This window comes from Theobroma cacao, chromosome 6 (genome assembly GCF_053813885.1).
Source record: "Theobroma cacao isolate CCN51 chromosome 6, ASM5381388v1, whole genome shotgun sequence".
Lineage (NCBI taxonomy): Eukaryota > Viridiplantae > Streptophyta > Magnoliopsida > Malvales > Malvaceae > Theobroma > Theobroma cacao.
In genome coordinates, this window is record NC_142644.1 from 21475158 (window position 1) to 21497939 (window position 22782).

The 22782-nt window shown below is 33.4% G+C and overlaps 1 protein-coding gene, 1 non-coding gene and 1 pseudogene across 2 annotated transcripts; 2 read left to right on the top strand and 1 right to left on the bottom strand.

Moving 5' to 3' along the window:
- The first annotated feature begins 4291 nt into the window (after positions 1 to 4291).
- Positions 4292 to 7020, top strand: LOC18609182 (uncharacterized; annotated as a pseudogene).
- A 4315-nt stretch (positions 7021 to 11335) lies between these two features.
- On the top strand, positions 11336 to 19710 carry LOC108662440 (uncharacterized). Its single transcript, XM_088807652.1, is given in 11 exon segments — positions 11336 to 11679; positions 11776 to 11902; positions 11995 to 12324; positions 12477 to 12584; positions 12666 to 12803; positions 14448 to 14578; positions 14780 to 16294; positions 16296 to 16486; positions 16589 to 16908; positions 18022 to 18315; positions 18493 to 19710. Coding segments are annotated over 11 exon segments (4716 nt in total).
- LOC148762155 (small nucleolar RNA R71) lies at positions 14937 to 15043 on the bottom strand. The gene has a single exon (XR_016027286.1). It is a non-coding gene; the product is annotated as a small nucleolar RNA R71 (small nucleolar RNA).
- Positions 19711 to 22782: the final 3072 nt, after the last annotated feature.

Genomic DNA, 22782 nt, shown 5'->3' on the forward strand with positions numbered 1-22782 from the left:
GTTTAACATGTTTATGAGTAAAACAACAAGAAAAATATTTATCTTCTCCATGAATTTCTCTAGGCCGAATCTAGCCAATGGTATGCGAGGATGAGGTTGACTTTATTTTAAGAGAATTGGGTGGAAAAAATGATGAATTATGAGGTTGGAAATTAAATGGGAATTTTTGGTGCAATAAATTGAAATTTTTACCCACTAGGGGTAAAAGCGTAATTTATAGTCCGGACTGATAAATTGGACCAAATTCACTGTCATTGAGGTATTGTGGATATAATTGGATAATTGAAATTGAAATGGATGGAATTGAAGTCGAATTGGGGATTTTAGGACTTTACATCGTGTATAGGCGAGTTAGGTCGGACACCGCAATTAAGCGATTGTCTAAACATTTCAAATTCTATCTAGTGCATACGCATGGATAAGGGCCTGAAATAATTTATGATAAATTGACACAATTTATTGAATTTTGTGTCATAGATTATGGATAGGTGGTGAGTCAATTGTTTCAGGTAAGAGACTGCACCCGAGGGCGAAAGATAGGAGTATTTCTACTCCTAATACTGTGAGTAAACTTATTATCGTCTTAATTATCTAGAGTAGTTTTATACAACTGTGTGATTTTATGGAAAATGGGTTTAAATGGTAAATTGCTATGTTTTAAGAGAAATTGTAATTTTATAAAATGATTTTATAAATTTTCTAGAAAATCGAGTATTGGTTTTGAAAATAGAATAATTGGAGACTGCTAGTTTGTGTTGCAAATTTATGGTTTTGAATTGAATGGCTTATGACAATAAATGAGCATGAATGGCTAAATTGATTTTGGTGTTAGAATTATTTATACTGTGTATTCAGCCTTTAGAGGCTAGGTTGGGATAAATTGTCATGTCATGCTAGAATGAATTTTATTGATTGGTGGATTATATATTAATTATTTACTGCAGAGGGGGTTCCGTGGACCAGCCTATTAGAGGGGCACGGTAAACTCCATTATATTATTACCTCGAACGGAGAGGCGCGTAGGGTATCTCCTGGGGTAAAGCTTAGGGTTCACTTCACGCCAAACCACCACGTGAAGGGGAACTCAGCCAACGCCAAGGAACGGCTGTATTTTTCTCAAACTAAAAATATATTTTAAGTGTATACAAAATTTTAACAGCCTTGGCGGACTCGGTTGGATGCCCTGCGCAAGGTATCACCGAGTATGAGTTTTGGCACGAGCCAAAGTTTTAAGAAATTCATAAGCCAAGTTGATTACTCGATTTATATGGATTGATTTTATTTGGTTGAAATGAACTGAAAGGTAATGAAATTACAGTATGATGACTTATTTTAATTGTCTCTATTTACTCGGCTTTAGATACTTTAGATGGTATCTGTTTAGTCACTGGGATTATAAAATCTCACCCCTTCTTTCTATACATTTTTCAGGCTTAGGACAGTTTGTAGATAGTCGAGTAGGACGAGAACTAAGCTCGGAATTGCATTATAGAAAGTAAGAGTTCACAGTCTTACATCCTCTTGGTCAATTGGAGCCCACGTGTCATTGTAGATGAAACTTATATTTTGGTTATTTGTATTTCTATTCATAGAATTTTTACTTTACTTTCATGTGCGAAAAATTATTTACGAATATTTCTATAAAAATTTATTTTATGAGAAAATAAAATATTTTATGAGAAAATAAAATATTTTATTTATTATTTTTGAATAGTACTAGTTGTCAACAATTTGCTTTCAAATGAACGTTTTAGATACTTAATTGTTTTTAAATCATTAAATATATATTTTCTGCTTACCTACTACATTTTTAGCAAGTTTTGAGATTTTTGACAAAAAATTACGAAAATACCCTTATGGGCCAGAAAATAATATTTTATTGTTCTTATTTGAAAATGACTTATGATTTTTTTGAAATGCGAGATTTAATAACTGTTGCTCACCGGGGAGATGCGGAAGTTGATGCTAAGCCTTGCGGGGTTTCAATCGGCATTCGGGGTGAAGAATGTTTATCGAGGCCTCGCGGCGGTTGTCACGGGCCCGATGGGGAGTTCCGGGTCGTGACACTACAACCCATCCATTCTGATTTTAAAACTCCCCAACTTAATTTCAAACGAATTAGAACTACCATATAACTCAAATGGAAATCCCTATCCACCTCGTGAGACACTTTCCCCAAATCTTTCAACCCACTTTCCCTTCTTCTGCCGACATTCGTGGAAATCCCTAGCCACCGCACTCGTCACGGTCCCTAAATCTGTCAACCCGCCTTCCCTTTTTCTGCCGACATTCGTGGAAATCCCTAGCCACCGCACTCGTCACGGTCCCCAAATCTGTCAACCCGCCTTCCCTTCTTCTACTAACAGTCGTGGAAATCCCTGGCCACCGTGTGAGTCACTTTCCCGAAATCTCTCAACCCGCCTTCCCTTTTTCTGCCGACATTCATGAAAATCCCTAGCCACCGCATGAGTCACTTTCCCCAAATCTCTCAACCTGCATTCCCTTCTTCTGCCAACAGTCGTGGAAATCTCGTTACCGATCTACGTGTGTTTCTCATTTTTTGCGGTGAGTTTTTGGACCGGATCTTGTTGCTGAGCCTATTTGCCTAGTGTAGAGTTCTTGTTTTGCCGACCATAGAGTCTTGTTGCTGAGCCTATTTGCTGCGAATCTTGGATCGGATCTTTGGTGAGTTCTTGCTGCACTTTTTGTGGAAATTTTTTGTAGTACCTGAAACTTGGTAAATGAAATGGCTTGAGTGCTTAAGGCTGCATCTGGATTTTTTGATTTGTACTGATTATAGTCAACATCTTTGAATTCAGAAAATGAAAAGAAAAACGACTTGAAATTCGATCTCTGTAGAATAATGATGCATAATCTCGTTACTGTTGCCTTTGATTACACCTGCTTCAGAAATTGGATTTGTTTTTCAATTATCCTAGGCAGCAGATATAGCAATATGGTAAACACAAATTTCAGTAACAAGTCAAAGAAGGAACATATACATACAGCTTCTATGAAATTTCAATTGTTCAGTGGTAAACCAACGGCTGCTACTGCTGCCCGAGCATACTTCTCCATCTTCTTGTTAGGATCCACACCAAATACTTAGACTTCACTATTATCAGTATATTACTCAAGATAAGGGCTTGTGCCAATGCCAATTTGCAGTACCTTTTTGGCCTTTCCCCATAGTCCCCCAAAGAGCTGTGACTTGTAACCTACAACCTTTGACATATAACAAAAGAGGTGTCATTGTCATGACCCATCGCCATCAAAACTCTAAAGATGAATTAAGACTTTCTTCTTCAACTAATTAACAAACCTCTACCTCATAAGATTACATAGTGAATGAAATGCTGTTTGACTTTTCATTCTTTCTTTAATTAGATAACCATTTAATTAAAATATATAATATGGGTTGTTAGATCTCTTTAATCTGATTGATTTGACATCATCACATGGTTACCACTGACTTAATATAAAATTTGATTTAATATTAGACGTAAGGATACTTGGATTTGTTTATGCTGCCATAACCTTAGCAAATGCTTAATCAGAATTAAGTGATGTGATTAAAACCTTTCTTCCTAATTAGCTACTTCAAACTATATACATGTGAAATTAAAATCGTTTAAGTAAAGAAGACTTGAGAATTTTAAGTTTCATAGTCATTAATTGGTCACTTCCAACGGAAAGCTGCTTTAAACTAAAAAAGATATAAATCAAATAAAATAAGAAAACATTAACAATTATATATCAAATTTTTAAAAAATTTACAATTTTTGTGTTCTATAAAATTTATTATTTTCTTTTCTATATAATATTTTTTTTTCAAATTAAATAATAAACATATCAAAAGTCTTTACTTTTAAAAAATAGTAATTCCTTTCCTACGTAATTATTTAATTTTTTAATCATAAAATACTAATCCATACTAGCGGTCCAATTCATGGTGATGATGGTTATCCAAAAGGAAAAGCAAAAACGTTTTGCCCATTTTTCAGTCACTTGGTTGTAATGGATTTTATACTAATTAATACATAGAAAAGCTTGTGAATATGAATTTATCCACTTGTTTATAAGTTACACTTATTTACGATCCTGTTTTTAGATTTTTTTTCTTGTATAGAAAATTGATTTACTATCTTCATATGTTATTATTTTTTGTTATTATATTTAAATTGTTTAACTTAGTTTTGCATATTGGAATGTAGTTGTTAACAAATTTTATTATAATCAACGGTGAAAATTACCCTTGACTGTTATATTCTATGACACTTAGGATTATAGAATGACAGGAGATCGATCTTGGATGTACCGTCGCTTAACTTCTGATGGATTCATTATAGATGAATTTGTAAATGGAGTTAATGAATTCATTCATTTTGCACGTTCTAACACTACATTTATGTGGGAGAATAAAATTAGATGCCCTTGCTCTCGATGTAGTAATAACAAGTTTCTATGTGAGGATAAGGTGACAGAGCACATCCTTAATAGGGGTTTTACTGGTGCTTACACAATTTGGAGTTTACATGGGGAACATGATGTTGGACAATCATTAAGAAGTAGAGATAGAGTTGAACCATATGCTAGTAATAAGGAACATGAGGAATATGGAGAACCTATATATGATGAGGAAATAGAAAATCCATATAGTAGAATGGTTAAGGATGCTATGGGTCCGGAAGTTGCTTTCAATTATGGTTGTGAAAATGAGTCAAGGTTTGTGGAAAAAAATCCAACTCCAAATGCATCTAGCTTTTACTCTTTGTTAAGTACTGCAGAGGAACCTTTGTGGTCAGGTTGCACAAAGCACACAACGCTTTCAACTGTGTCGTAACTTTTAAATGTTAAGTCAGAGTACAACTTGAGTGAATCATGTTTTGATCGACTGTTGGAGATAATAAAGAATATGTTGCCTTCAGATGAAACTTTACCTATTAATTTTTATAGAATGAAAAAAAAAAGGTAGCAAAACTTAGATTGGGATATATCAAAATTCATGCTTGCAAAAACAACTGCATGTTATTTTGGATGGAAACTGCTAATTTTGAGCATTGTATGATATGTGGGCATCCTCAATTTAAATTGAGGAAATCAAGTGTGAAAAGGCAGAAGAAAATACCTTACAAGATTTTGCGTTACTTGCCACTTATACCTAGGCTTCAAAGGCTTTATATGTCATGCAAAACTGCTGAATATATGACGTGGCATGTGCAAAACCAAAGTGATGATGGAGTCCTCAAACACCCTATTGATGGTGAGGCTTGGCAACAATTCAACTGCACACATGAGTTATTTGCAATGGAACCTTGAAATGTCAGACTAAGGTTATGTGCTGACGGTTTCAATCCTTTTGAACCGACTGCAAAACCTTATTCTGTTTGGCCAGTAATGCTATGTGTGTACAGTTTACCCCCATGGATCTGTATGAAACAACAATATAATTTTTTAATATGGTTATTCCGGGGAAGAAAAATCCAAGTCAAAACATAGATGTTTTCTTGAAGCCTTTGATATATGAGTTGAAAGTATTGTGGACCGAGGGTGTTGTAATGTATGATGCATATAGGAAACAAATTTTTCATATGAGGGTAGCATTATTATGGATAATTAATGATTTTCTTGCTTACGGTATGTTGTCAGGGTGGAGTGCTTATAGACGATTATCATGTCCCTATTGCATGGAACATTCTAAGGCTTTCATATTGGATCATGGCAGAAAACCTTGTTTCTTTGATTGTCATCGACAATTCTTGCGATCTAATCATCCTTTTAGAAGGCAAAGAGACAAATTTATTAAAAAAAGAGTTGAATATGACTTACCATTTCCTCAATTATCAGGTGAGGAAATATTGTCACGTTTGAATTCGCTTCCTGATCTCCCATTCGGAACAAAATGTGGTGACCAGAAGATTTCGGGTTATGGTGTTAGTCATAATTGGGTGAAGAATAGTATACTTTGGGATCTGCCTTATTGGCATATGCTTTTTATTCGTCACAATCTAGATGTGATGCATATTGAACATAATGTATTCGAGAATATATTCAACACAATGATGGATGTTAAGGGAATGACGAAAGACAACTTAAAGGCACGACAAGATTTAAAGGTGTCTTGCAAGCGGCCAGAATTGGAATTGATGAAAAATAATGGAAAAATTTTCAAGCTTAAGGCTGCGTACACCTTAAATAAGGAGGAAATAAAAAAAATTTGTGCTTGGGTGAAACAAATGAGATTTCCTGATGGCTTTGCGTCGAACATATCTCGGTGTATTAATGAGATTGATTACAAATTTTATAGGATGAAAAGTCATGATTGTCATATTTTTTTGCAACGATTGCTCCTAATTGTCTTCCATGATATGGTGCCTCACTCAATTTGGGATGCGATTACTGGGATATCTCACTTTTTTAGGGATTTGTGTACAACGGAAATACTTGTAGATCATATGGAAGCTTTGCAAGGAAAAATATGTGAAACTATATGCAAACTAGAAAAGATCTTTCCTTCTGGTTTCTTTGACTCTATGGAGCATTTGCCGATTCATTTACCTTACGAGGCAAAGTTTGGTGGACCTATCCAGTATCGATGGATGTATCCATTTGAGAGGTACTATGATTGTTATTTGTTTTCAAATAGTTTATTAGAATAGTTTAAGGTACTTTCTAAGTTCGCTGAATATTGTGATTTTTAGATTTTTGCAACATTTGAAAAAGAAAGTAAAAAATCGAGCCTCAGTTGAAGGATCTATATGTGAGGCTTATATTATCGAGGAAATCTCCTCGTTTTCCTCATGGTATTTTGAACCTGCTATGCGAACAAGATTAAATAGAATGCCACGTAATGATGATGGGGGAGACGTGGACTCTCAGGGTCGTCTTTCAATTTTCATTCATTTTGGGCGAGCATTTGGTCCATTAGAGAAATCTCGATTTTTAGATGAGGATGAGTTTTATGCTGCTGAGCTATATGTTTTAATGAATAGTGAAGAGATGCTCCCATATATAAAGTAAGTATCATTCAACCATAAACTCAAATGATTAATCATAAGAATGAATTTAATCACTAAATTGTGGATATGATGATAGGATGTTTGATGAAATTATCAAGGGAGATGTTGTGCATATATCAGAAGATGAATTGGAGAAAGTACGTGATGCAAGATTCGTTAAATGGTTTAAAAATTATGTAAGTTTATGTAAATTATAAGTGAACTTTTAATAACATTGAGGCATTAATTATGTAATTATTAATTTTTGATCTTGTATGTCATGTTCGTAGGTTGCAACACGTATGGATGAAATTGACCCACGTATACTTGAAATCTCTCATGGTCCAGGACGTATGATAATGTCACGACCCGATACACCCCTCGAGCCCGTGACAACCGTCGCGGTGTCCTGATAGACACTCATTGCCCGAAATGTCAACCCAAAACCCCGCAAGGCTTTACTATCAGTTTCTCTATTCCCTTGTGAGCAACCATTGTCAAATATCGTGTTTTAAAAGATTTTAAGCTGTTTCCAACTTTAAACAAATAAAATATTAATTTTTTATCTCACAGGGGTATTTTGGTCATTTTTTTCAAAAATTTCGAAATTGGCTAAAATGTAATATACGAGTACAAAACACATAATTCATATTCAAAATGAGTTTAAAAGTCTAAAATCTTCATTTAAAACGAAATTATGGTTATTTGAATATAATAAGAAAATAAAAGAAATATTAAGTAAAATATTCTATTTTCTTATAAAACAATATTTATAGAGTTATACGTGAATAATTTTTATAGCGTAAAAGCTAAATAAATTTATACATACTTAAATACAGTAAGCCAAAATATTTAATTTAATTTACAATAACAAGAGTGCCCCCGAATAAACAAAAGTAAAGAGGACTGTGAACTTACGGTTTGGAAAATGCAGATCCCACTGTAGTCATCGATGAGATCAGCTATCTACAGTTTATACTGAACCTGAAATGGGTGGAAAGGAGGGTGGTGAGATTATAAAATCCTAATGAGTAAACAGACATCATCATAAACATCTAGAGTTGAGTACATGGAAACAATAAAGTAAATCATCATAAACCGGGTTATAGCATTAGAACACATTTTGTTCAAAACATGTAAAGAAGCTTATGAATCTCATAAAAATCTAGGCTTGTGCCATAAATCTATTCTCGGGGACACCTTGGCTGAGGCATCCTACCAAGACCGCCAAGGCTATTAAAATTCACATTTCTCATAAATCATGTTTTTGTTTTGAAAACATAGCCGTTCATTGGCGTTGGCTGAGTTTCCCCTCACGTGGTGGTTTAGCGTGAAGTGAACCCTAAACTTTACCCCAGGAGATACCCTACGCGCCTCTCCATTCAAGGTAAGAATATAATGAGGTTTACCGTGCCCCTCTAAAAGGCTGATCCACAGAAACCCCCTACTGCAGTGATTAATTAATATATAATCCACCATATAATAAAACTCAATAACATGATATGGTAATTTTGTAATTCGTAGTTTTTCAAGGCAACCAAACAATTCGCATTTCAATACAATTGCTAATTAGCCAATCATGCTCGATTTATCATAAGCCAGTCAATTTAAACAATCAAATTGCCACAATTAACAGTCTCTGTGTACTCTATTTTTTCAAAATCATTATTGATTCCAAAACAATTTATAAATTAATTTCATTGAAACTCATTTATTCATAAAACATGAAAATTTTCCTTTTTAAATTCCTTTTTTCATAGAATTCATAAAAGCATCTAAAAACCAGCCTAGATAATTAAAATGACAGTAAGTTTACTCACAATGTCTAGAATGCAGACTTTCGAAGCACTCTGTCTACTGGTCCTTGGATGCAATTTCCTTGCCTTTATCGGAGGACTCACCACCTTGACACAGTACAAAATCGAGAATTTCACCAAGTTGGTACTAAATCAAAATTAAACTAATTTTGACTACCAATGCATGATATGGAATGCAAAAATGCACTGGTAACTATCTAAACTCAGTATTGGCCTAATTCATCTTATCACCCGATTAAATTCCTAACGCGTCCGTTTAAACTCCAATTTAATTCTTTTCAGTTTCTATACCTCAATTGCACCCAAATTAACTTAATGTCCCTCAGTGTGGTGCAAATTATTAGTCCCAACAGCAAATTACGAAAATACCCCTAGTGAGTAAAAATTTATATTTTTGCTCCGAAAATTCTCATTATTTTTCTAGGCTCATAATTCATCATTTCTTAACCAATTCTACTAGAATAAAAATCAAACTCATCCTCACTCACTACATGGTAAATTCAGCCATTAATGGTTGTGGGAGAAAATAAATTCTTTTCTTGTTGTTTTGTTTCTAAATATGCTAAACTAACTAAAAACACTAACATAAATTAAAATCAAATAAATCCAACAACTTTCTCTCTCCTAACCCATTTTGATCAGCCAACAATTCATCATAAAAACATGAAATTTGAGCATGGAAAATGAAGAGAAATGCTTAAGGAAAATAGATTTCAAGCTTAAGTTGAAAAATCCTACCTTTTTCACTTGTTTTACTTGATTTTTCACACTTTTTCTCTTGAAATTCCTCACCTAGGTTTTATTTTTCCTTTCTTTCCCTCTCTTCCTTGCTTGGCCGAATATTTGGGGAATAATGGGCTGATTTGTGCTGATTTTTAAGTTAAATAATAAAATATCCTAAGCTTGACACATGACATTTTCTAATTGGTATATTTTTAAAATTTTAAAAATTTAAGCATTTTATCTCCACCACATGATTAGTCAAGGGTCAAAGATGAAGATAAAGGAAGACCATGTGCTGGAAAAAATATCTTGATGGTGGAAAATTACAATTTTGCCCCTGGGTGGCAAAATTACCATTTTACCCTTTTACTCCAAATTATACCGAAATTAAAATTTTTCACTTTTAAACCACAAATCATACTCCAATAAGTCAAATTATACTTCAATAAGTCAAATGGGGTCAAAAAATCTTTTCTAAAATTCCCATTTTGTCCCTAGGTGGCAAATGACCATTTTACCCCTGGTTAGTGAAAATTTTGATTTGACTCTAAATTGATCCTCAAACTCCAAATTACCATTTTAAGTCATCCATGAACTGTGAAACTCTTAATCTCACCTTAAAATTCCTATTTGATCTAGTTCGAGGATTAAATAAACTTTGTTGTACCTCTAGGTACAATACCAACTTTTGTAAATTTTTCGGGACTCTCCTAGCATGCAATCATGCTATCATCACATGTATGTCATGAATACTATTTTATATGGTCGGGCTTTACAGATAAGGTGCTACAAAGGATGCTTTGTAAATGGTTTCAAGTTTCACATCCTAGATTACGGCCAAAATCGTAAGACAATGAATAGTAGGGTTTGTATAAAAGGGAGTTTTTACAATGATTATGAGCGTGACTTTTATGATATTTTAGTGGATATAATCGAGTTGGAGTATTTTGGAATTGGAAATAGAGTTGTGCTATTTAAGTGTCATTGGTTTGACACTGAAAAAGGTATTAAGGTAGATCCTTTGCATGGTCTTGTTAAAATTAAATGCAACTCAATACTTGCCATTAATGAACCATTTGTTTTAGCAGCACAAGTTCACCAAGTTTATTATAGTAGTTATCCATCAAGGAAAAGAGATCAACGTGATTGGTGGGCAGTATTTAAAACAAAAGCTAGGAGTAGATATAACATTCCTAGTAGTGGAGATAGAGAAAATGAAATTGATTTGAATGAAGAAGTATACCAAGAAGACGTGTCTATTTCAATTAATGCTACTCCATCTGAAGAACTTAATAACTTGACAGTCTTAGCAAGTGGTAATTATGAAGAGGTTAATCTCTTGATTGAGGATGAAGACGATGACATGCAAAGAGATGAAGATGAAGAAGATGACATGGAAAGAGATGAAAATGAAGATGACAATGAAGAAGAAGATGAACTTGAAGACAACACTTCTAAAACTTTGAGTGATGATAGTGATAATAATGAAGAACATGAGTTTGATTATTCTGAAAGTGATTGATGATGGCAGGCATATATGATATTGGTTTGATATTTTTTGTTACATAGTTGTATATTTGTTAATTTTATAATATTAAAAGATCTTGACATTATGTAAAATTTAATCTAAGTTTATATTTATAAATGTTGAGATTAATACTATATAATGGCTATTTTATTGTACAAATGAATAATCATACTTGTCATTGTTGTAAATTGATGGTTTCTATACTTTGTTTCAATTTGATTGAAAATAATTTGTGTTTGAATTTTAACATTATAAATATTGCAAGAACGATGGTTAAAGGGAAGCATTCAAAACCGCGACCTAGATCAACAAATGCCTCTGGAAGTATGTCTTTGCTTACAAATGCTAGAGAATTTGCTGATCTATCCATTCAACAACAGATGCAACATGAGTTTAATGATGTGCCATTTGAGACACCTTCTTTGTTGGGTGCATCTACAGAGCAAGTAGAAAATGAGACATCTACTCACGATTCTCGTAGATCCCCATCTATTGATTTAGGTACAAGTGTAGATGACACATCCTCAAGGTCAAAGGGTAGGGGGCCTAGTGTAGGACTACAGACTCCTGTAGATCCATCAGATAGATTGCATATAACTCCTATTGGGGAGAGGTATGTTGTCTTAAGATATTTCTAACATTTGTTAATGAAATTGTTATATTTGTTAAAAATTTTAATATATAAAAATTTTCTTTTATATTCTACAAGCACTTTTTTCGAGCGAGGGGTCATCGCTACAATCACAAGGATCATCAAAAATCACTTCAATGGTCCATGGTCGACATGGAGGAAAGTCCCTAATGATGTAAAGGAGTTAATGTTTCAAAAATTACAGGTACGTAGTTTGTTATTTATTTATTTATTATAACTTTATGTTTTCAATTAATTTCTATCAATTTTTTTAATAACGTTATTATTTTGCTATAGGAAAAATGTGTTTGGTCTGCAAATCACAATGTTTTGGTTCGACGAATATGGAAAAAAATTTGTTCCGATCGGTTAAGAGACATGCTATTAGAAGAAAGGAATAAAGTAATGACAGAAGCCAAAACAAACAACATTAAGGACTGCGAAGGCATGTCAAGGGAATGGATCATGAATGAAATTTGGGATCTCCTTATCGATACGGTATGGGGTACAGAAGAATGGCAAGACAAATCGAGAAAAGCAACGCAAAATCGTTTAACGGCAAAAAAAGGAAGCATCCCAAAGCACACCGGCGGTTCAGTTCCATTTGTGGTTCATGCAAAAAGGATGGTATGAATTACTTTTACTTTGCATTTATATGTTCGGTTTTCTTTCAAACTAAATTTAAATTGTATGTTTAGTAGTTTGACTTTGATTTTTCCTTTCATGTTATTTATATATATTGATTATAATTGAGTATATATAATTGTAAATAAATGTAGGCAATTGAGATGAAACGAGATGTTAGCTTTTTGGAAGTGTTTAACCGCACTCATAAGCGTTTAGGGGGTCATGGTGATTTTATAGATAACAAGTCCAAGTCTACGAGTGTACGTACCAAATTGATTAATACTAAGATTAAAGTTGATGACTGTAGTTGAATATTAATCTAATTTAATTTTTTTTGGTAGGAAATGTATAATTTTGTACTATCGCAGAAGTATGGTGAGGGTTCATCTTCTCAGCCAGAATTAGATCCGAATGCTTGGACTGAAGCAATTGGAGGGATTGAGACTACATGCACTCACGTGTATGGGTTTGGTAATCAGGTTCCTGCTACAGCTTTGATTATTCTACTTTATAGAATTATTTTACTTTAATTTTGTTATTAAATATTAGCTAAGTCCTCAATTTTCAATTATAATTTACTTATTTTTAGTTGTTTTTATAATTAGGTTACTTTTAAGTTAGTTATTTTAAATGTATGTTATTTCTTTTAATTTGTTTATTATTGATTAGTTTTTATATTTTTTGTAGGATTAAAGGTGATTTGGGTTTAATTTTGGAAAGTAAGATGTTGAAAGACCCAGAATCTACTTGCATATGTTTTAGTATTTTGACCATATCTCGAGCTACAGAACTCCAAATGATGCGATTCTTAAACCAGTGGAAAGCTAAGAGATAGAACTACAACTTTTGTGAAGATCACTTTGCCCAGTTCGACTTTGAAGATAGATAAAATCGCATTAGAAAATAATAGACGTACTGTGCCGGGAATGAAAATTTGTAAAGATTGACAATTTGAATTTTGGGCCTCTTATTATACTTTTAAGCCCAATTAAACCCTTAGTCAGCTTAAAGAACTTTAGGTTTAGTCTATTAGTATAAATAGGATATGTTTGATAATATTAAAAAAGAGAGAAAGACAACCTTTGGGAGATTCAAGAAACTAGAAGTTGAGGCTGAAACTTGAAGATCAAGGCGGAGAATATTGTTTTGTTTTCTTCCTTAGCTTTTATCTTGATACTTTTAATGGTTGAATTTTATACAATGTTATTTTATTTTGCAATTATGTGTAGCTAAACTTCTTTCTCTAGGATTGCAATTGAACTCACATGTAGTTTAAGTTTTTAATCTCTTTCTTACTTATTTTAATGGAATTTGAATTGTTTATTTCAATTTATTCTTAATGCTTTTAATTGCCTGATCACCAATTAAATTGATCTAGGAACCTAAACAAACTTGGGAAAGGGAGTTTAGAGTAAACTAAAATTGGGATAGCATATGATCAAATTAATTGATTTGCGTATAGGATAAGGATATACCTATAGGCCATATGTAGCCAGATTAGAGCTTGAACTTAATGAGTCTGTTGTAATTTCAATTCACATAGGGATATAGTGTTTTGATTAAAATAGATATTTTTAAAGGACGAGTCGGGAGACCCTTATAAATAATTTAGGACTCTAGGTTAGCAATTCAACCCATTGAAATAAGTTAAGGAAGAGAGGTAAGATTTAGATGAAGTGTGAGGGATATTGTAATCCTAGGTTTGTTTAATTTGATATTTTCTCAAGATTATTATTATTTTGATTTTTCTTATTAGTTTTAATTTCAGTTAATCAGTTTTAGTTAATTACTTAATTTTGATTGTTTGGATAAGATTGAATTGTTTTAATTTTAGTACTTAGTAAAGTTTTAGATCAATTCCTTGTGGGATCGATACTCTGCTTGCTAATATACTATCTATTCAATACGTATACTTGCGTAGTAAGATTTTAACTGACAAGTTTTTGGTGCCGTTGCCGGGGAATTAATTCTAGATTTATTACTAATACTAATACCAAACAATTTAGTCTTACTTCAAATTTTATTTTTCTTATTTTAATTTTAGCTTTTATTTTCTTGCAGATATCTTTGGTCATTGTATGCAAAGAAGAGACAACTTGAATCTTGTTCCTTTTGATCCTAAGATAGAAAGAACTTTCAGAAGGCGTCGAAGGGAGAATTTACAAGTTGCAGTTTTAAATCAGGCAATGGCCGAGGATAACATTAATAATGGTAATAATGCCATTAATGTGGTTCCCGAAGCAAATAGAGCATTGTGAGACTATGTAGTTCCTCTGTTGCAAGATTTCCACCAAAGCATTAGGAGACCTTCCATCAATGCATATAATTTTGAAATTAAACCAGCCTATATTCAGATGATTTAGTCTTCAGTCCAGTTTAGTGGGTTACCTAGTGATGATTCTAATGCTCATTTAGTAAATTTTCTGGAGATTTGTGATACCTTTAAATATAATAGAGTGACTGATGATGCTATTAGATTGAGACTGTTTCCATTCTCTCTAAGGGATAAAGCAGAAAGCTGGCTTAATTCACAGCCTAATGGGTCTATCATTACATGGGAAGAATTGGCTCAAAAGTTTCTCGCAAAGTTCTTTCCACCTGCAAAGACTACAAAGTTGAGGAACGATATCACCTCATTCACACAATTTGATGGTGAGTCCTTGTATGAAGCTTGGGAGAGATTTAAAGATCTACTGCGAAAATGCCCACATCACGGGCTTCTTGATTGGTTGCAAGTTCAGACATTCTATAATGGGCTTATTGGGTCAATTAAAACCACAATTGATGCTGCTGTTGGTGGGGCATTGATGAGTAAGAATGCGGCAGATGCTTATAAATTGTTGGAAGAGATGGCTTCAAATAATTATCAATGGCCTTCAGAAAGGTCGGGTTCGAGAAAAGCTTTTGGAGCCTATGAAGTTGATGCAATGAGCAACTTAGCCGCGCAAGTGGCTACACTGTCCAAAAAGATCGACACAATGGGAGTTCATGCAGTTCAAAATTCAATTTGTGAGATGTGTGGGGATGACCATTCAAATGATCAATGTCCATACAATTCTGAATTAGTTCAGTTTGTGGGGAACTTTAACAGACAGCAGAACAACCCATATTCTAATACTTATAATCCTGGTTGGAGAAACCATCCAAATTTTTCATGGAATAACAATGCAAGGCCTTCCAATCCAAAACCCAACATGCCTCCGGGATTTCAACAGCAAGTTAGACCACCACTTTCTGACAAGAAGCCCCAAGTGGAAGAACTACTTTTGCAGTATATATCCAAGAGTGATGTGATAATTCAAAGCTTTGGAGCATCCTTGAGAAATCTTGAAACTCAAGTGGGACAACTTGCAAATTCCGTCAATAGTAGACCTCAAGGTTCCTTACCTAGTGACACACAAATCAATCCTAAAGGTAAGGAACAATGCCAAGCAATCACCTTAAGGAATGGAAAAGAGATTGAAGGGGTGAATGAAAAAGTAGTTGAACTTGAGAATGAACATGTTGATAATGAAAGAATTTGTGAGAAAGAAAGTGAAGTTGAACAGAAAGAGAAGGTCAAGGCTGAAAATCAAGGAGTTTCTCAAGTCATCCATCTTCCACCACCTTTTCCCCAAAGGCTCCAAAAGCAAAAGCTTGAGAAGCAATTTCAGAAGTTCATTGATGTCTTCAAGAAATTACACATAAATATTCCTTTTGCTGAAGCTCTAGAACAAATGCCTAGTTATGTCAAGTTCTTGAAGGACATCCTCTCCAAAAAGAGAAAGTTATGTGAGTTTGAAATTGTCTCCCTTACAGAAGAGTGTAGTGCAATTCTCCAAAACAAGCTACCACCAAAACTCAAAGATCCAGGTAGTTTCACAATCCCTTGCACTATTGGTAATTTATTTTTTACAAAAGCTTTGAGTGATTTAGGTGCAAGTATCAATTTAATGCCTTGGTCAATTTTTGAGAAACTTGGTTTGGGGGAATGCATTGCAATTGGCTGATCGTTCTTATGTGTACCCAAGGGGAATTATTGAAGATGTTCTTGTCAAGGTAGATAAATTTATTTTTCCAGTTGATTTTATAATTCTTGACATGGAAGAAGATAGGCAAATTCCAATCATTCTTGGGAGGCCATTCTTAGCAACTGTTAGAGCTTTAATTGATGTTGAAAAAGGTGAGCTTACTTTGAGAGTTCAAGACCAACAGGTAACATTTAATATTTTCAAAGCTTTAAAATTGCCTGTGACATCTGAAGACTGTTTTTCTGTGAGTGTAGTGAACAATTTGACACATGATGTTTTCTTAGAAGAAAATCCCAATGATCCTCTTGAAGCATGTTTAATAGCTAACTCTGATAGAAATGATGATGAGTTTATTGAATATTCAAATTTGTTGAATGCTCACTTCAGATTTAGAACTAATCATCAATTTGAGTCTTTAGATATTTCAGCTTTTTTGGTGCCAACTTCTAAGCCTTCCGTTGAGGAGCCACCTACTTTGGAACTCAAACCTCTACCAGTACACTTGAGGTATGCTTTTCTTGGAAAATCTTCCACTCTTCCGGTTATTATTTCTGATGCTCTTACTAGCTTGCAATAGGAGAAGTTATTGCGAACACTAAGAGAATTCAAGAAAGCAATAGGGTGGACCATAGCTGATATTAAGGAAATTAGCCCTTCTATTTGCATGCACAAAATTCTTCTTGAAGAAGATCACAAAGCCACAATTGAACAGCAAAAAAGATTGAATCCCATCATGAAGAAAGTGGTCAAGAAAGAAATCATCAAGTGGTTGGATGCCGAAATAATCTACACTATCTCTGATAGCTCATGGGTAAGTCCAGTTCAATGTGTTCCTAAGAAATGAGGAATGACTGTGGTGGCCAATGACAATAATGAGCTCATTCCAACAAGAACGATGACTGGATGGAGAGTGTGCATGGACTACCGCAAGCTCAACAAAGCTACAAGGAAAGATCACTTCCCTCTTCCATTCATTGATCAAATGTTAGATCGCTTGGCTGGTAAGGAATATTATTGTTTTCTAGATGGTTATTCTGGCTATAACCAAATTGCTATTGCTCATGAAGATCAGGAAAAGACTACATTTACATGTCCTTATGGCACATTTGCTTTTAGAAGAATGCCATTTGGATTATGTAATGCACTTGCCACCTTTCAACGATGCATGATGGCCATATTCACAGACATAGTGGAAAAATGCCTAGAGGTATTTATGGATGATTTCTCAGTCTTTGGAAATAATTTTGATGATTGTCTTTTAAATTTTGCTAGGGTACTCAAGAGGTGCGAAGAGACAAATTTGGTGCTCAATTAAGAGAAATGTCACTTCATGGTGCGAGAAGGTATTATTCTTGGGCACAAGATCTCTAGTAATGGCATTGAGGTAGATAAAGCAAAAATTGAAGCAATTGAGAAATTACCACCTCCAATAAATGTCAAAGGTATTAGAAATTTTCTTGGTTATGCTGGTTTTTATAGAAAATTTATTAAGGACTTTTCAAAAATTTATAAACCACTTTGCAATTTATTGGAGAAAGATGTGCCATTTAAGTTTGATAATGAATGTCTTGTTGCTTTTGATGAATTGAAGAAAAGATTAATATCTGCACCTATCATAATTAGTCCCGATTGGACTTTTCCTTTTGAGCTAATGTGTGATGCGAGTGATTATGCAATGGGAGTTGTTTTGGGACAAAAGAAGGATAAAATATTCCATTCCATCTATTATGCTAGCAAGACTTTAAACGAGGCTCAGAAAAATTATACCACGACAGAAAAGGAGCTCTTAGCTGTGGTTTTTGCTTTTGACAAATTTCGCTCCTATCTCGTGGGGACAAAGGTGATAGTGTACACTGATCACTCAGCTATCAAGTATTTGATTGCCAAGAAAGATGCTAAGCCAAGATTGATAAGATGGATCCTCTTACTTCAAGAATTTGATCTTGAGATTCGTGATAGAAAAGGAACAGAAAATCAAGTTGTAAACCACCTCTCAAGATTAGAAATTGAAGCTCAAGGTAAGGATTCGACCATAATCAAAGAGACGTTTGCTGATGAACAAATCCTTCAAGTTGGTAAGAAATCACTTCCTTGGTATGCTGATTTTGTAAACTATTTGGTAAGTAATATTATTTCCCCTTATTTAAATTTTCATCAGAAAAAGAAATTTTTGCATGATGTTAAATTTTATTTTTGGGATGAGCCTTACTTGTTCAAATAGTGTAAAGACCAGATGTTCAGAAAATGCATCCCGGAGGAAGAGATTCAAAGTGTGCTTCACCATTGCCATTCTTTAGATTATGGAGGACATTTTGGAGGAACAAGGACTGCTGCTAAAGTCTTCCAATTAGGTTTGTATTGGCCTACATTATTTAAGGATGCTCATAATTTTGTATTGCATTGTGACAGGTGCCAAAAGGTGGGAAATATCTCAAGGCGACATGAGATACCTCTCAACAACATCATGGAGATAGAAATTTTTGATGTATGGGGTATTGACTTCATGGGTCCGTTCATATCCTCATATAACAACAAATACATTTTGCTTGCTGTGGATTATGTCTCCAAGTGGGTTGAAGCAGCAGCCTTTCCTCATAATGATTCGAAGGTGGTCATGAATTTCATCAAGAAAAATATTTTCACTCGATTCGGCACTCCAAGGGCAATCATTAGTGATGAGGGAAGTCACTTTTGCAACAAATATTTTGATGCCCTTCTGGCAAAATATGGAGTTAAACATAAGGTTGCCACTACGCACCATCCTCAGACTAATGGCCAAGCAGAAGTATCGAATCGTGAAATCAAGAGGATTTTGGAGAAAACCGTGTGTCCCACAAGAAAAGATTGGTCGAAGAGATTGGATGATGCACTGTGGGCATATAGGACTGCTTGTAAGACCCCGATTGGTATGTCTCCATATAAGTTGGTCTTTGGCAAAGCTTGTCACTTACCGGTGGAACTTGAACACAATGCTTATTGGGCTGTCAAGAAGTTAAATTTTGATCTACAAGCAACAGGTGAGCAAAGGTTGTTGCAGTTAAATGAGCTTGATGAATTTCGCTTTCAAGCTTATGAGAATGTCAAACTCTACAAAGAGAAAACGAAGCAATGGCATGATAAGAAGATATTGGCAAAAAGCTTTGAGCCAGGACAAGCAGTGTTGCTTTATAATTCTCGCTTAAAATTATTTTCGGGAAAGCTCAAATCAAGGTGGTCTGGTCCTTTTATTATCAATGAAGTATTCCCACATGGAGCGATCGAAGTTAGAGGGATAGATGGTCGAAAATTTAAAGTCAATGGACAAAGATTAAAGCATTATTGGGGAGGCGAAATTAATCGTCAACAGTCCTCAATTCACTTGCTTGATACGGCCTAGAGTCCAAGACAATCCAGCCGAAGACTATAAATGAAGCGCTTCTTGGGAGGCAACCCAAGCTTCTTAACTTTACTCAGTTTTGGTTTATTTTATTTTATTTCATTTTATTTTTATTTTTATTTTTATTTTATTTTTATTATTTTTATTATTTTTATTATTATTATTATTATTTTACTTTATTATTATTATTATTATTATCTATTCTTTTCCCTTTTTGCAAGTCAAAAAACCGATTCGGAGTGAGGGGAGTATTCTTGTCCCTTGTCTTTTATTTTCTTTTATCACATTGAGGACAATGTTCATTCTAAGTTTGGGAGAGTAGTTTAGAATTTTGTTAGTTTATTTACATGTTTTATTTGTGATTTGCATTGTTAGTTTATTTACATGTTTTATTTGTGATTTGCATGTTTTGTTGTGTTAAAAAAAAAAATTTGAGATAGTTATATCTTATTCTTGATTGTCCCAATCCTAGGATGATATTTTAATTATCTTTTGATTCTTAGCTTTTGGGAAGCATATAGTTATGATTTAATTCTATGTGATATTCTTGTGTTAGCTTTATTTTAGAATGTGACTTCCAATAATTTGAAGCACTATACTCTTTTACTTAGAATTTACGTGTGATTTAGAGAAATTTATATTGATGAAAAAGTATAGTAGAGTCAAGAATTCTATAATTTGTTTGATTCTCTCTCGAGGCGAAATCTTAGATAACATTTAGGATAGGAAGTTATTTAGGCAATCTTTGGATCGTTTAAGCTTTTTTGAGCCTACCTTGTTATATTTATCCTTAGTCACCCTTTTTGAGCCTAATTTACCTTTTCTTTGTAATCGCACAGTTATATTAGCCTTGGCCTATTTATTTAATTCCAACAATTTGAACCTCTCACCCCCTAAGTATGTTAATCATTCTAAAGAGTGATTTGAGCTTAAAGATAAATTGAGGGAGAGGTGTGAAAAAAAAAAAACACAAAAAGTGAAGCTTGTTAGTAAAATTACCCCTAGTCTATAATGGTCAAAAATAAGTTTGGGGGTTGAAAAAAAAAAGAAAAGAAAAGAAATAAAGTGTGTTGTACAAAGGAAAGTTTACTTCAAGTTTGGGGGTGCTATACAAAAAAAAAAATTTTGAGCTCTTTATATGATCTAGATTGATTAAGTGCTTAAGGTAAATTTGAGCCTAAATATATCCTTTATCATACCTTGACCCTAGCCTTACATTACAAGCTTGATAAAGACTTATTGATCCTTGAATAAGTGTTAATCTACATTAGTAGAGAGAGAAATGAAAAGCAAACCTATGGGATCCTAGTACTAATCTATGCTTAGAGTTGACATAAAACTAATCCGAATTGCATGATATTCTTTGTAAGAGAGCATTCACACACACAGAGGAAGTCCATTTGAAAAATAAGTTTTCACTTAAATTGATGCATGAATTTAAGAATTAGCTGTATGTTACCTTAAGTTGGAATTGGAGTTAATTTTTGAGGAAAAATTGAGAAATCATGATTTGGTATTTCTATCTCTCATTTAAGGATTTTTTTTTATGTTTTAGTTTTCTTTTTATAATTTTCTTTTACTCGAGGACTAGCAAAATCTTAAGTTTGGGGGTGTGATAATTCTATTTTATAAAATTATTTTACTCTAATTTTGTTATTAAATATTAGCTAAATCCTCAATTTTCAATTATAATTTACTTATTTTTAGTTATTTTTATAATTAGGTTACTTTTAAGTTAGTTATTTTAATTTTATGTTATTTCTTTTAATTTGTTTATTATTGATTAGTTTTTATATTTTTTGTAGGATTAAAGGTGATTTGGGCTTAATTTTGGAAAGTAAGATGTTGAAAGACCTAGAATCTACTTGCATATGTTTTAGTATTTTGGCCATATCTCGAGCTACAGAACTCCAAATGATGCGATTCTTGGACCAGTGAAAAGCTAAGAGACAGAGCTACAACTTTTGTGAGGATTACTTTGCCCAGTTCTTCCTCAAACATAGAGAAAATCGCATCGAAAAATAGTAGACGTACTATACCGGGAATGAAAATTTGTAAAGATTGACAATTTGAATTTTGGGCCTCTTATTATACTTTTAAACCCAATTAAACCCTAAGTCAGCTTAAAGAACTTTAGGTTTAGTCTATTAGTATAAATAGGATATGTTTGACAACATTAAAAAAGAGAGGAAGACAACCTTTGGGAGATTCAAGAAACTAGAAGTTGAGGCTGAAACTTGAAGATCAAGGCGGAGAATATTGTTTTGTTTTCTTCCTTAGCTTTTATCTTGATACTTTTATGGTTGAATTTTATACAATGTTATTTTATTTTGCAATTATGAGTAGCTAAACTTCTTTTTGTAGGATTGCAATTGAACTCACATGTAGTTTAAGTTTTTAATCTCTTTCTTACTTATTTTAATGGAATTTGAATTGTTTATTTCAATTTGTTCTTAATGCTTTTAATTGCCTGATCACCAATTAAATTGATCTAGAAACCTAAAAAAACTTGGGAAAGGGAGTTTAGAGTAAACTAAAATTGGGATAGCATATGATCAAATTAATTGATTTGCGTATAGGATAGGGATATACCTATAGGCCATATGCAGCCAGATTAGAGCCTGAACTTAATGAGTCTGTTTTAATTTCAATTCACATAGGGATATAGTGTTTTGATTAAAATAGATATTTTTATAGGACAAGTCGGGAGACCCTTATAAATAATTTAGGACTCTAGATTAGCAATTCAACCCATTGAAATAAGTTAAGGAAGAGAGGTAAGATTTAGATGAAGTGTGAGGGATATTGTAATCCTAGGTTTGTTTAATTTGATATTTTTTCAAGATTATTATTATTTTGATTTTTCTTATTAGTTTTAATTTCAGTTAATCAGTTTTATTTAATTACTTAATTTTGATTGTTTGGATAAGATTGAATTGTTTTAATTTTAAGACTTAGTAAAGTTTTAGATCAATTCCCTGTGAGATCGATACTCTAGTTGCTAATATACTATCTATTTGATACGTATACTTGCGTAATAAGATTTTAACTGACAAATTTTACTTACTGGAA